The sequence below is a fragment of the Aplidium turbinatum genome, chromosome 16 (assembly GCF_918807975.1).
Source record: "Aplidium turbinatum chromosome 16, kaAplTurb1.1, whole genome shotgun sequence".
NCBI lineage: Eukaryota > Metazoa > Chordata > Ascidiacea > Aplousobranchia > Polyclinidae > Aplidium > Aplidium turbinatum.
The window spans coordinates 20,897,761-20,911,346 of record NC_137487.1 but is presented as its reverse complement, the minus strand read 5'-3'; the positions used below and the strand labels follow the sequence as shown (position 1 = coordinate 20,911,346).

General features: G+C 40.1%; 1 protein-coding gene across 1 annotated transcript; it reads right to left on the bottom strand.

The window, feature by feature from the left end:
- Window positions 1–5,512: 5,512 nt before the first annotated feature.
- On the bottom strand, window positions 5,513–11,563 carry LOC145785685 (uncharacterized). Its single transcript, XM_082597376.1, has 10 exons — window positions 11,378–11,563; window positions 10,953–11,145; window positions 10,610–10,695; window positions 9,952–10,004; window positions 9,044–9,101; window positions 8,462–8,660; window positions 7,693–8,045; window positions 7,310–7,426; window positions 6,673–6,786; window positions 5,513–6,251 (listed from the first exon to the last, which is right to left on the bottom strand). The coding sequence occupies exons 1-10, from the start codon at window positions 11,561–11,563 to the stop codon at window positions 6,108–6,110; spliced, it is 1,503 nt and encodes a 500-aa protein (XP_082453502.1). The 3' UTR covers window positions 5,513–6,107.
- Window positions 11,564–13,586: the final 2,023 nt, after the last annotated feature.

Here is a 13,586-nt window from a genome sequence, read left to right as displayed (position 1 = left end):
TGTTTTTTTTTTATCTTACAAATGCGGAAAGCGATTCCTTAAAACCTTCAAGTGCTCATGCTTTCTAAGATGACTATTTGTAAAAAGTCTACTCAGCCTCACAGCAACAATGTTGAATTTTTTGCCAATATTTAACCCATTACTTTGATGCACTTCTTTATGTATGTTTTGCCCATGCAGTTCATTTGGTAACGACAAATTATAAAACGAAGAGGTGTCAAGACCTCGAATTGCTGGTTCAATTCTCGAGGTGTGCGCTTTAATAATGCATTTCAAGGACAGCCTTTTTTTCAGCAGCACCTAGAAAATGGAATGATTTGTCAACAACACTTCAACAATCGGAAACTTTGTCAATCTCGGTGACCGGTCCTGCGTCAGTGATTCAAAGCCTCTACAAAATGCGAAACTGCCAGGATTAAGCTCTGCAAGAAGCTTTCCCAGTCCGAGGATGAAGATTTAATCAATCAATCGTTTTAGATAATAATCATGATAAATTGTTCGATGCAAATTTCATTTCAAATCATAAAACTGTATCTGAAGAAATTGAGAAAATGTTGCATAATTAATAAAAGCATAGTAAACACGAAAGTTTTTATGTAAAAAATGCTTCTACTTTTTCAGCATCTCCTTTGATCTGAAAAATGGGCCAACTTAGCGCCAACATGAAGCCACTTAACCACTCTCCACCTTTTCTTCTTATCGTTGTATCTTATCCTGTATCTGTATAGATTTTTTGTTTCAGTACAAATCTATATTTGTGGCCAAGCAAAACAAAAGTTCACATTTTTTTTTTTCCTGGATTATTTTGTTCTTCAGCATCTGCTCTCTCTTGTAATTATCATAAAAACACTGAAACGGCCATAAGTTGCTTCTGATGCAACTGTATTAAACAATTTGCTTTTTAATCTTTTCAGTCGAAAGATCTGTCAGATCAACTTGAATGCAGAGGTCTCCTTCATTTAAGTGCGAGCTTTGATGAATAATTAATTGAGCCACAGCTAATGCATAACTGTTCACTTAAATGTGAGTTATTGCATAATCCTAACACTAAATGGTGCTTCTTATTCACAATAAGCCTGCTTTGGCCCATTCAAACCCAACTGTAAACACGAGCATAGCTTCACATCAGCTATGTATGTATGTTTCTTCAACATCAACTCACGTTTGTTGGATGCTACATTGTGTTTAACTCGTTGGAAGTTATGATTATTTCGAAGTGCCTCATCATGACTAATGAGCGATGCATTGTTTCAGGGCCGCACATTGCTTTCTTCCTGTGGAGAAGTCAACAATAATCGCGCTCATGTCACTGTGACGTATGCGAGTGATATTGAAAGTCACAAGCGGAAGGGGCGACAAGAACAGCACAGGACTTTGATGAACAAGAAGGATTAACTCTCCAGCAAGCAAACTCCGTCACTTTTACATTGATTCAACGTCTGCAGACATTGAATCAATGTAAAAACGACAGATTTTGCTGCCCTTCAAGTACAAACATTCTAATGTAGCTAGTACAACAGCATAAGGAGATTGACTGAACTCTCTGGAGAAAAGTGTTCAGCCAAGCCTTTGGCAGCTTTTAAAGTACTCACGAGAACATGAACTACATAGCCTATCTGAGATTGCCTAGAAATGCACAAAAAGCGATCACAACAACGTTAAATAGTTATCAAAATTTTTGGAGAAGCATTTTCTTTCCCAACCTCGACTTTTGCATTGTCTATTTATTTTACGTATCTCGCTTAAAAAGTTTGTTTTAGTCGATGTAAAATAATTAGTCCGATACGTGGCCTATTTATTATGCCAAACGTTATTTTTGCTATCACCGGTTTGCGAGTCTATCTTCATTTTAAAACCGGTCCGTGAAAGGAAAAAGGTTGAAGACTGGTGACGTAACTTAAAAATGAAAAAAAAGACCTTTGGTTACTGAAGTCGGAGATTCACTCGATTCTACTGTACAGCTCTAGTTGGTATTAATTCAAGCAAAAGGCCGAACTAGCAAACTCTATCTTCGTTGCGTTACTTCGATGTCTAGCCACGTAGAAAAGAAAGTTTTTGGGTTATCAGGGGAGTTCAGGAGGTACTCTCGGACACGGAATGATTTCAGGGGCCCGTAACCTTTCCAAGGGACCCAGGAACTTGAAGAAACCACCGCACATTCTTTGGGTGTGGGGAACTTTTCTTAGAAGTGTCTTGACTTGGGGCATGGCCTGTGGTACTGGCCCAAATTATTCTCTCTACGACCCTTCCCAGGTCCATCGGAGTTAAAGACAAAGAGCTGGATCACTTCAGGCGCCCTACCTCGTCATGCTTGCATTCTAGTTTAATATAAGAACTGTCCATTGTACTGAAAATTGAACAAAACAATTATCCGGTGCTCATTGTTAATCGCTATATTTTACAATACTGTACAGAGCAAATAATTATTTTATTTGAGTAAGCACTTCCTGATCATCTCACTTAGGTGGCATAAGCTGTTGAGCTTTCCAGTTTGGCAGGTTTACATTCATTATTCGTATTTGCACACTGTGTGCCTTGCCTAATTTTTTTAATTGCCACAACCACCACAATCTACTTTATGACTGGTCTTTCCCAGCCATTTGCCCTTATGACGTCACAGTTTATGGCATCGCGTGACATGCGACGGCAAAACGCCAGATTCTTCAACGCAACTCGACGCGCATGTCTAACTGTATTCTACAATAAAATTCATTGAAACAATTCTAAACTAAGTCGTTTCTCTAACATGAGCTCGGTTGAAACTTTTTATAATTTTGTTTGCTCGTGCCAAGTTGATTGCACGAAGCCAAAGAGCGGCTTAGAATTCATTGAGAATTAGTTTCATTCGGTTTAATTCTCATATCGAATTAATTCTAGATTTAATGCACGAAATATCTTTGTACATTAACAACAGAAACTACATTGCGCCTGCACGTCTTGTATACAGTAGAATAGCAGACTACCTTCTTCGCTGTAACTTCAAATAGGCTACATAGTTATTGCAGCTCTATTGTTTTTTACGTCCTGGTTAAATATAAACATTCGAAAAATGTACAAAAAGTTGTTCTTTCTATTTTGTTTCAAATTTATTTGCAATGATTTGGACAAGCTGATAATTTGTTGTTGTTGTTGTTGTCCTTGCACACCTGCATACTACACTGCCATCAAAACCACCTATTGTAAAGCCGCATCTCGTATGGTTGGGTAAAAATGGGTTTTTGAGACGCATCAGACACCTGACTCACTAATCAAGAGTTGCTTTGCATGCGTTGATACCAAACTGAAAAATTGCTGAAGTAACAAAAAGTTGTCTTCTATTCTTCTGATATCATTTAAACATCTGACAACGTTGAAACGATGCAGGATACGAAGCTTTCTATTGAGCTTCAACTACCATTGCAGAGAGGCTAAAAAAGCCTTTTGCTTCAAAACAGAAATTTCACCTATGCGCTCGTTCTGTGTGGATGGCAGCGATCGCAGCAAAACCCAACTGAGTCGAAATTGAAACAAACCTGGTATTTTTTACGCAAACACGTAATTACGCATCCGAGACGTAAACGCGTCCGTTCCAATTCTTCGAAAGCATTTCTTTATTCATCTTCCGACTTGGCGTGCGTCAATGCGTGACACCAGCAATTCACTCTTAAATGAAATCGACGCACTCGCCTTTCAAAATAGCTCTAGGTGAAAGAAAGACAATGCCTGCGTGTGACGCATGAGTTCGACGTGAAACTGGGGTTGGAGAGACGGCTGGAAGACAAGAACTTCAATGCTCCATATTTTTTAACCCGGGCGTCACCGTTGTCTTCATTTTTAACGCAAGAAATGATTTAAAAAGTGATATAACATTAAGACAATGCAATAAAACATGCAATCTGTCTAAGTTTGGCTTAAACCTCACGATTCAGCGGCATCTAGTGGATGAAATAATTCACCGGCATCACTATCAACAACTGAAAAGTTTCAGTTTAGTGAAACCGCCGAACTGAAACTTTCATTTTGTCAAATTTGGTAACTGGGCCTGCGTAAGTGATTCAAAGCCTCTACAAGTATGCGAAACTATCAGGATTAAGCTCTGCAAGAAGCTTTCCCAGTCCGAGGATAAAGATTCCCACATGAAGGGTGCGAAGAGACACATGCTCGGATGAAAGGCTGCTCCACTCCATGACGATGATAGGTGAGCCACATGTGCAGTGCTTCTTATCTGCCATGCAATTTTGTTAATTCCAATCCCGCAAGATAACATTGAACAAAACTTAGGTTATGTTGAAACTAACCAAATCAGTTCACAATTGAAGCGATTTGTTCTGAATTGTACAAGAATTTTGTGTTCGTTTGTGCAAAGGCACGATTCCATTGCAGTTTCACGAAAAGCTGAAAATGAGTGGTTTCTGATGCGTAGGCTAATCGTTTTTTTCTGTAAGCAGAAAGTGTAAAAGCCATTTTTTAAACTTGCGGCTTCACTTCATTTTTATGCTGAGGTTGAATGACTTGTTGTCATAACGTAGAACGTCATTACGCAAGAATGCGTCATAATGCATAGTTTGTTGTGAAAATGTGTGTAACAATTAACATGTTCAAGTGAGTTGGGGCTATCACAATAGGCCCATTATTTGAACACAAGCATCAAGTGACAATACAACCTATTTATTTGATCAGTGGCGGTTTAGCTTCTTTCGCGAATCCCGACCTGCGTCGACGCAGAGAAACGATTGAAAATTTTCTTAAAATAAATGCAGTAAATCCACGCAAGCGTATTTGCGCGTCGGAGACGCACAGTTGCTACTTTTAGCGTAACGTGTGACGTCACAAAGGAAGCTCGAAAACTAAAATTAGAACTTTGCCGTCAAACTATGCGTGACGAGTCTGTTATTATATGTGAGGACAATGATTCAGCGCGAACTTCCGTTCTTTTTCAGAAAAAAAAAATCTTCGAGATCGGTTGATGCTGTCAGGCATGGATGTGAAACAATAAACGCGATTGTTGTGTAAATAAAGAAAGTCGTTCAGCTGGGCGAGATTGGTAGTTCGTGACCAAAAAAATCACCACCTTTGCTTGAGGAAAATTAGCAATAACAAAGCTTGTACTTGCTCATCAAAACAAAGAAGTTATTCATTCGTATCAAAAGTGGTCAAAAGCTGTAAAGCAATTGCACTTTACAAAGTGGCCGTGTTTCCGTTCAGCTGGAAACATCGCGATACTTCGCCTGCAACTGGTCTGTTCACAAGTAGAGCATCACAAACTGAGCATGTTAAAATATTTTTAGGATCATTCTCCGTATAAAGGTCCTCATCGAATGTTGAGGACTAAACTCACCTCATCAGTCTCTCTCGTGGCCGCTTGGAGACCAGGGACGACACGGCAGGTCGGTTTGTGACGTTATGATCATATTTTAAAAATTAAAACACTTGTGAGATTAGACAGTTTTGAGGAAGATTCGACGATCGTTGACGTTAAAATAACGCTCAAGTACAAATTGCTCAGGTAAAATACTCACAGATCACGCTCGCATAGCTACAACACAAAGGTCTGCGATAAAGTTTCCATTTATTGAAAGAACGCAAACTCCTTCATCGCAACGATTCCATAGAAAGCAGCTTGCCACAAAGTTCTGTACCAACTCACGATGTGCAATCGCCAACATAACTATCGGCCAACAGTTTTAAAATGCCATGGTTGCTTCAATAAACCTGGGAAGAGGAAGTTGCACTCTCTACTGAGATCAGAGACGACAGTTAGAAGGCCATCTAACCACACTTGAAAAAAAACAAAACGATGGTTTAACCTTTGGCCTGGCAGTGTACTTGTGTTTGGCAAAGGTCACAAACCAATTGCTCATGATTGTGGTAGAAGTAAGTAAGTGTGCCATCGCTGACACCTGTGCCAAGAATATCTCGTGCAAACCCAATTGTGATCTAACAAGGTGACATGCTAACCACATGGTGGCAGTCGCACCAGTGGCACGTCATCAGCGGTGCTGACGTGGCGCAAGACAATTCTTTTCAAAAGTAGACACCGGTTGTCTTCAGTTCAAGCTTGACGTCGTTCTATCCACCACCCACCAGGTGGCGCCCGCAGCAACAACCTTCAAGCGACGATTGTGACGTCACGATCGGTTAAACTTAGATTCAATGATCTGGTCAACAATCACCAACTGTCCGTCCGTTTCAGTGGTGACCGCGTTGCTGTCCATGCCGATGGCGTCATTCGCGATCTCGTGACGCAATGATACGTCACCGTTCGTCATTTCCTGCGAACAATAACGTGTACACTGAAGAGGAAAGTTGAGATGCTATCATAGGCAGCGTCATGCATGGTGGGTGAGAAGTCGACAGGGTTGAAAGACCATGGTTCGAATCTAGGGGGGTGCGCTTCTTTGAAACGACGGTCAGTTATTATCAGCAAACGCGATAAGTGGATTAGCGCATAGCAACACTGCGAGAACACGCAGAGAATATATCAATGAGCCTAGTGGCTGGTCGGACAAACGTCAGGCTTTAACGTTGTATCAACGTGTTACGCCTCGATAGCCTGGTGGACTAGCAACCTGCATTGTGATTGAAGAAGCGGGAAGATCAGGTGACCATGGCTTAATCCTCGGGGTAGCGACCTTAACAGTCTTTCTCAGTTCGAGGATAAAGATCCTGGCAATCAATCGAACAATCGCTCACTTGAGGAAGAGCAACGATGCCATCTCGCGGCCTCTCCTTGACGACCAAGTTGCCATCATTGATGACGACCTCGATCTCATGCGCATCCGCCATCAGATCCGTTAGGTCCGCAACCTGGAGGAAAATCAGTCGGATTAGGTTGGAGGATCTCCGATGACGTCACTGATTTCGGTGACATCAAAAACGTAAAACAATTTGAAATTATTTGGGAATTAAGATAAGTACTTTAAGATATAACTGAAGATGTAAACAGTTTTCGAAACATTTGCTCAACATGAGTTTAACATCTACACTTTAGGCTCTTTATTTTTCGTAGCACTGGTCTTTCGTAGCAGATGCAAGGGACAGGGTGAAATGGAGAAAAGGGATTAAAACAATTGCTGCGCGGAAACAATCGGCCACCCCCACTAGTGGGGAACAAACCGACGATGGATTATGATGATGATGATGGTCTTCAAGACGAGCTAATAAAGTTATGGGCTTTATCGTGACACAAATATCTTAAACAACTGCAGCAATTCAATTATGCAAATTTATCAACACAAACCGAGTACTCGGTGGAGAGCCTACAGACCATAGCGCGGTGACAACAATACACAATCAATAACGCCATCTGGCGGGAACTATTTTTCTCTACCTTAACGACGGCTCTCTCCTGGTTGTTGCTGTTGACGTCACCCGATTGTGACATGATTGTGACCGCGTTGCTCGCTCGGGCGTTCGATACAAGGAAGGTCTGAGATCCAAGTCGTACCTGAAACCAGCCATGCATGAATCACACGATTACAACATGAAACAATTGAACGTTTCAACTTTATGGAAATAGAAGAAATTGTAAATAATTTTGTTGATAACAAGTTTACAAAGAACAACCGTGACCATGATAAGATTCAAATGGCTCCCATTGAAACGTTGGTATTGGACAAAACAAAAAATTGTGGTTTCACGTCACCACCTCGAAGTGAAAAGACAATTCGGTCGTGTAATTACGTAATGATTAAGTTGAGTGACCTCACAAACCTTCTCCGTTCCCGCTTTTTCATGATTCCTCACGTGCGTCTTGTAGTTACCCAAATGTGTGAACCGGCGGCCGCAGTACTTGCACGGCCCTAACAGATCCCCCGAGTGCTCCCTCATGTGGCGGGTGAGGTCGCACTTGTAGGCGTAAGTCTTCCCACATTCCGGACAAAAGAAGGGCCGCTCCTTAGTGTGAGTCCGCATGTGTTCTTTGACCTGAGTTTGCGTCGAGAAGAGTCTTCCACAAACCGAGCATTTGTTCCTCTTGATTCCGGCGTGCCAGAGCTTGTGCTTGCATAGGCTGGACGGGTCGGCATAGGCTCGGGGACACATGGGGCAGCGGTAAGGTTTTTCACCTAGAAAGAACCAAAAACACAAATAATGTTTTTTTAAATACTCATTCACCCACGGACACGTGGGGGGCCCAAACAAGTGAAAAGTTGTGAAATTGTCATTGACCTTCGAAAAGGAATCTTGGGCAAACTCATCAAATTAAATGGATATCCCACATACCGTTGGGAAGACAAAGAAATGCTGCCCAACATAAACAGGGTTGGACAATAATTGTTATTTCTGTGGATTGATAATGCTCAATCCTGTGTCATTGCATAGACTGAGATAGTCTCTGATGCCACCAACCAGTTGAGTTGCCATCTGACGCGACAAAAGAGGAACTTCCACGACGTTTAGAGGTCGCGGTACAGGAAGCGCACGTGTTAACTATCAACGTAGAAACAGGCTGCATACCATTCAAAGAACCGATGTTAGTTACCAGAATGTTTTCTTTCATGGATCTTCAGATTATAGACGTTAGCGAACGCTTTCTTGCATATGCTGCAGGCGACCGTCTTCTCGCCCGTGTGCGACCTCAAGTGGACATCCAGCCGAGCCTGCGTCATCATCTTCCCACAGACGGGGCAGCTGAGGCGCGATGCCGTCTTCCTGCCGCGCTTCCGACCCGTAGATAGTTTCTACAAACCAAGACACGTCACAAGCGGAATGAAGAACAAAGTTGGTTTCAGCAACAAAATTTCCAAAACTAATCGAATAACATCGGACAACTTGATCATTCGGCGAAACTTTGAATTTCCTTCGAGTTTAATGCAACAAAACAAATAACTTGAGTTTGTGACATCACGATGGCTGAACGAGGACAAATGCAAAGTGCTGTGAGATTCTGTGATCAAACAGGAAGCAGGCTTCCGCCGCTACCAAGCAAGCTCAATGTGCTGCTGTAATGAGTGCAAGCTTTGAGGTAATGATTATGCTCTTCTGTCATAAAAGTATTACGCAAATTGTATAATAGACATTTGGTTCTAAATTTGTTAACCATTGACCAACCGATTTCACTCACAGTATGGTTGGGGGCGAAGTCGTCGCCATCTAGTGGCTTGTTGAGCAACGCGATTGCGCTGAAAAACAAACGGTGCAGTCAGTTACATGGCAACCACCACGTGCAAGCCTGGAGCTCTGCATTAAGAGCAGTTATTTTATACTTGTCATGGTCTAAAAACAGCATTTACGCAAAACTAGCGCTCCTGTAACGTTGAGAAGAAACTGACTATCACTTTCGAACACACTTCGGGGGCTGAGACCGATGTAACGGTCCAGGAGTTACTACGGTCCAAAAGTTACTGTGCTGCTGCAGCGTAGCAGTTTAGAAGTGACGTCAGACCACAAATGACCAAAGCTGCCCGGCGCTTCCGAAAGCGATATAAAAACAACAATTTTACAAATAAGTTTAATTGAGCAGTTGCTCTAAAGCTGATGCATACCTTTTCATTTAAGATTAATCAATGCTTAAAATTGGCAATGTAACTTTTTCAGCAGTAGGAATTTCAATTATTTTCATAAAAAAAAAAAAAATAATTATATATATGTGGCAAGCCTGGTAACTCTTGGACTGCAGTCACTCCTGGACCGTGACACCGGTCATTACGATCAATAAATGATTGCTGCAAAAGTTAATGCAACACATTCAAAAAGGTTTCTCCAAACTGAAAGTGAAGCAAGTAACTGCAAGGTAGACAACAATAAACTGGCCTCTCATCAACCAGTACAACAAACCTATCTGCAGCTAGAGATGATTGAATAAGATAAATACTGGAAGCCAAGTGGAAACAAATGGTTGGAAAGTTTTACTAAAGCTGCCACTTTCACAGAACCTCTTAGGTCGAAAACAAATATTAACTAAAAAAACGTTCCATATATATACAGGTCATTTTGCAAGATCATTAGTTTTACTTTGAGATTGCAACTAACCTGTTCACTTGTGATTGCAACGATGGAAACTCTTCAGTGACCTCAACTTCAATCTAAACACATTCCAAAATAAGATAGACATCACATTTGTTTGTGTTAACCAAAACTAACTGATTAATCTTCCCTGAACATATTAAAATCTTTAACACAAACATGTCACTTTGTTTAATGTGCTTCTGTGTTGTGTCATTTGCTGTTAAACAGGCACCGTAGTTTCACTGTTTCAGCTCCTTGATCACTGATCACTTGATCTTGACAACTGATCAATGATCAGTTGTCCTGACTGACAAAACGTCGGAAATAAATAGCGAGTTATCACTTCAACATCTTGTGATAGTCTAGTCTACAGTCACAGAAACAAGAAATTAATCTACCTAACGTCTAATGGAAAGTATATATTATACTCTTTAGTCTTTATAAATGATGCAGTACCTCTACAAACAACTTCATATCTCAAGTGATATTAATTTAATAGTCTGTAAGAAAATGTGGCCAATTGTCAAACAATGATTTGAAGATGGGATGAATGCAAAATGTCTGAAGCAATGCACAACTAAGAACCTCAAATAAAAATTTTTGTTTTACTGAAAGTTTGAAACAAATTCTCAAACTATCAAAACCTGTTTCATCGACATGAATGTTTTGGACATGATGTTACCTGTTCTTGTTTGGGGTTGGTGGCAAATTCTGAGGCATTTGTTTCAACAGTCACTTCCTTGCAGAGTTCTTCTGTGCTCTCTGCATCTACAGTAAAACATCAAGTATTATATATATTATATAGATATGCAAAACCAAATCAATTGAAGTCTAAAAATCTAATATGACAACAAAAGACAAAAACATTTGGAAACATGAGAAATGATTAGAGTAGAAGTGATTTAATTTGAGTGTGACTGTGAGAGTTGAACAGTTACAGGACCACACACAGTCACACACATGAAGAATAGAGATGACAGCAAACTACTAAATGGGCAGCTAAGTCAAAACATTACTCAATCTACCTGGCTTCTCATTTGTTTCTTTGAACTTGGAACACAGCTCTGCGACTGATTGTACTTGAAGAAACAGCGACGTTGCTGACACTTGATCAACATTTGACATATCAATGGCAAGCTTTGATGTGTAAATGAAGTCCAGTAGGATTGAGAAGTACAAAGCCTCAACTCCATCAAGATTGATGTTAGGAACACTTTCCTGAAAAAAAAAATTAAATAAGTAAGGTCTGCTATAAATTGTACCAACACAGCAGAATAATTTTTCTAAACATAACAAAGCACTGTTGATTGTGAGCTAAAGCAAATTCATAGCAAATATAATACCAATAAAAATAGTAAACTTCTTGGTGTAAGTTAACAATAAAATATATATCTATATTGAAATTGAAGTTTTCTAAACAGCATGAAATATTCTTTTGGTTATATCTGACCTGTGTTAATGAAGAATCTTCTAGAACTTGTCTAAAGACAGGACTATGAGCAGCTAGGAGCGCACGATGGGCTGAAAAGCGTTCACCCGATACTAAAATAGTGACATCTGTGAACACTTTAGATTCTCTTTGTTTATTCAATTGCTCAAGTGTTCGAGCAGGATGAACTAAAGATTGCAACACCATCTGAAAAAAATAAAATAATCAGCGCAAATACAAACAACTTTTGCATGCAAAGGTTTCAAAAGAAGCAGATTACAAACTAATGAAAATTGTTTGACGACATCAACATAACAATCAAATTTAGCTAAAAATGTCATCACATTGTTTTAAAATCAAGCAGTGTAGTCACATGTCAGGCATAAAACAGCCGATATAACAAGCAGAACCTAGTAGAGTCCTAGGATCATCAGTTCAGTGTCACTGTTGATGATGCACCGTGGCCCACCAACACAGCAATTGTTGGAGCTGGTACCGTATACAAGTCCTCCCCCCCCTTTGTAACTCATGACAAAGACAGTCACTCAACCAAACATATAGGGTAAAACTACTTTACCTTTGCTTTACTGTTCACACACTTCAATCCACATGTTTTGGTCAATTCCTCTTTGTCATAAGTTGCCAGGGGGGGTCTTGTATACAAGCTCCCAATTGTCTATGTTGCTTTTTTCATGCTAATAGACATTAGTCAGTGGTTTTTTCTTATTTTATATTTGCTTCAAGTTTTTAAATTTATCAATGTGTTGCAACAACCAACCGCGCCAAAATCGTTGTGTTTAGTAAATCATCTCTTTCTCGAGCACGGTTTAACGTTTGCGTTTTAACACTTCAACCTTTTTCCAGACACTTACTATGTGATAAAAGTGATATATATAATGCTGTTTTTATTTATTGCTGACTAGCTTCAACAGATTTAGCGAGGGTGCCTGCTCTCTTGGTCTTTCATAAAAAAATACTGAGCGAACTAAACTGCCAAACTTACTCTGTCAGTGTCAGAGCTGCATGCCAACCCAAAAATTTGGTTAATCTTCTTGTGAGACAGAAAGTGTTGCCAAAGACTTATAGCTAAGTATGATGGGAGAGCGAGAAAAAACTTTTATTTGATCTTCAGTTTAGTTGTTTTTATTTCTGGCCATCAGAGCAAAAATAATACACGTCAAAATAACAAAGGTCGAGAAAAAGGTAGAAGCGACAAAACGCGAACGTTGAAACGTGGTTGTGAACGAAGTAAGTAATATAATCAAGTCAATTAATTTTGTTTCAACAGCGCCACATATTATCAAACAAGTAGAGTAAATGCAGTGATGTACGCGCATACAAAAAATCTTGACGCCGTCAGCGTAAACGCAAACGTTCGAAAAACCATACGCCGCATGCGTTAACGTAACGTGGAAAAAAGTTGGCGGCGTCAGCGCATACACTAGCGCAAACTAATTTTGTTTGCTAGGTGCCCAACATTCACACGGTATAAACCACTCAGAACAAACAAGTTTTATTTTGAATTTCCGCAAAGAAACACAAGCATCTGAAAGTGTTCATTTGACATTTTGCTGTGTTTTGGTTCCAATATGTCTTTGCCCCATGAAAACATTCTTTCAACTGCAGCGCTGGAAGGTATTGGCGTGTTGTAGTGAAAAAAATACATTAAAAAGTATGCATTGACGCTATGCGCTAAAAAAACGTGAAAATTTTACGGCGTAGCCTCAAGAGCAAACTATCCAAAAAAATGTGGCCCCAAGCGTTAGCGCAAACAAAAAGTCTACGCCGCATACTTGCGGCGTAGAATTTGCGGCGTATACGTACATCTCTGAGTAAATGTAATTGTCAAAGCAAACTGTACAACTGTTTGTTAGATTATGGCGAAATCAGGATGGTAGCGAAAGATCATAAGTAGTCATCTAGTCAGCCAACACCACCCCATAACAGTAAATCTAACTACACATTCATACACATTAGTGTGCAGAGGCAGGCACACTACTTCAATAAATAAAAAGGGTTCGCCACTGAGATTGAGAAACAACTGAGAAAGTGATTTGTTGCAAGAATAGTAGGCCAACGGTGCTACGGGCAATTATGCACAATGCGTATGAAATAGCGCCATAGCAATCTAGATACCACAATGAAAAGTGAAATATGTTAGGAAATGTCCAAACACAATTAATTAAGCCAAATTGGTTCTTAAAAATAGTCATATAGGAGCCAAATCGTC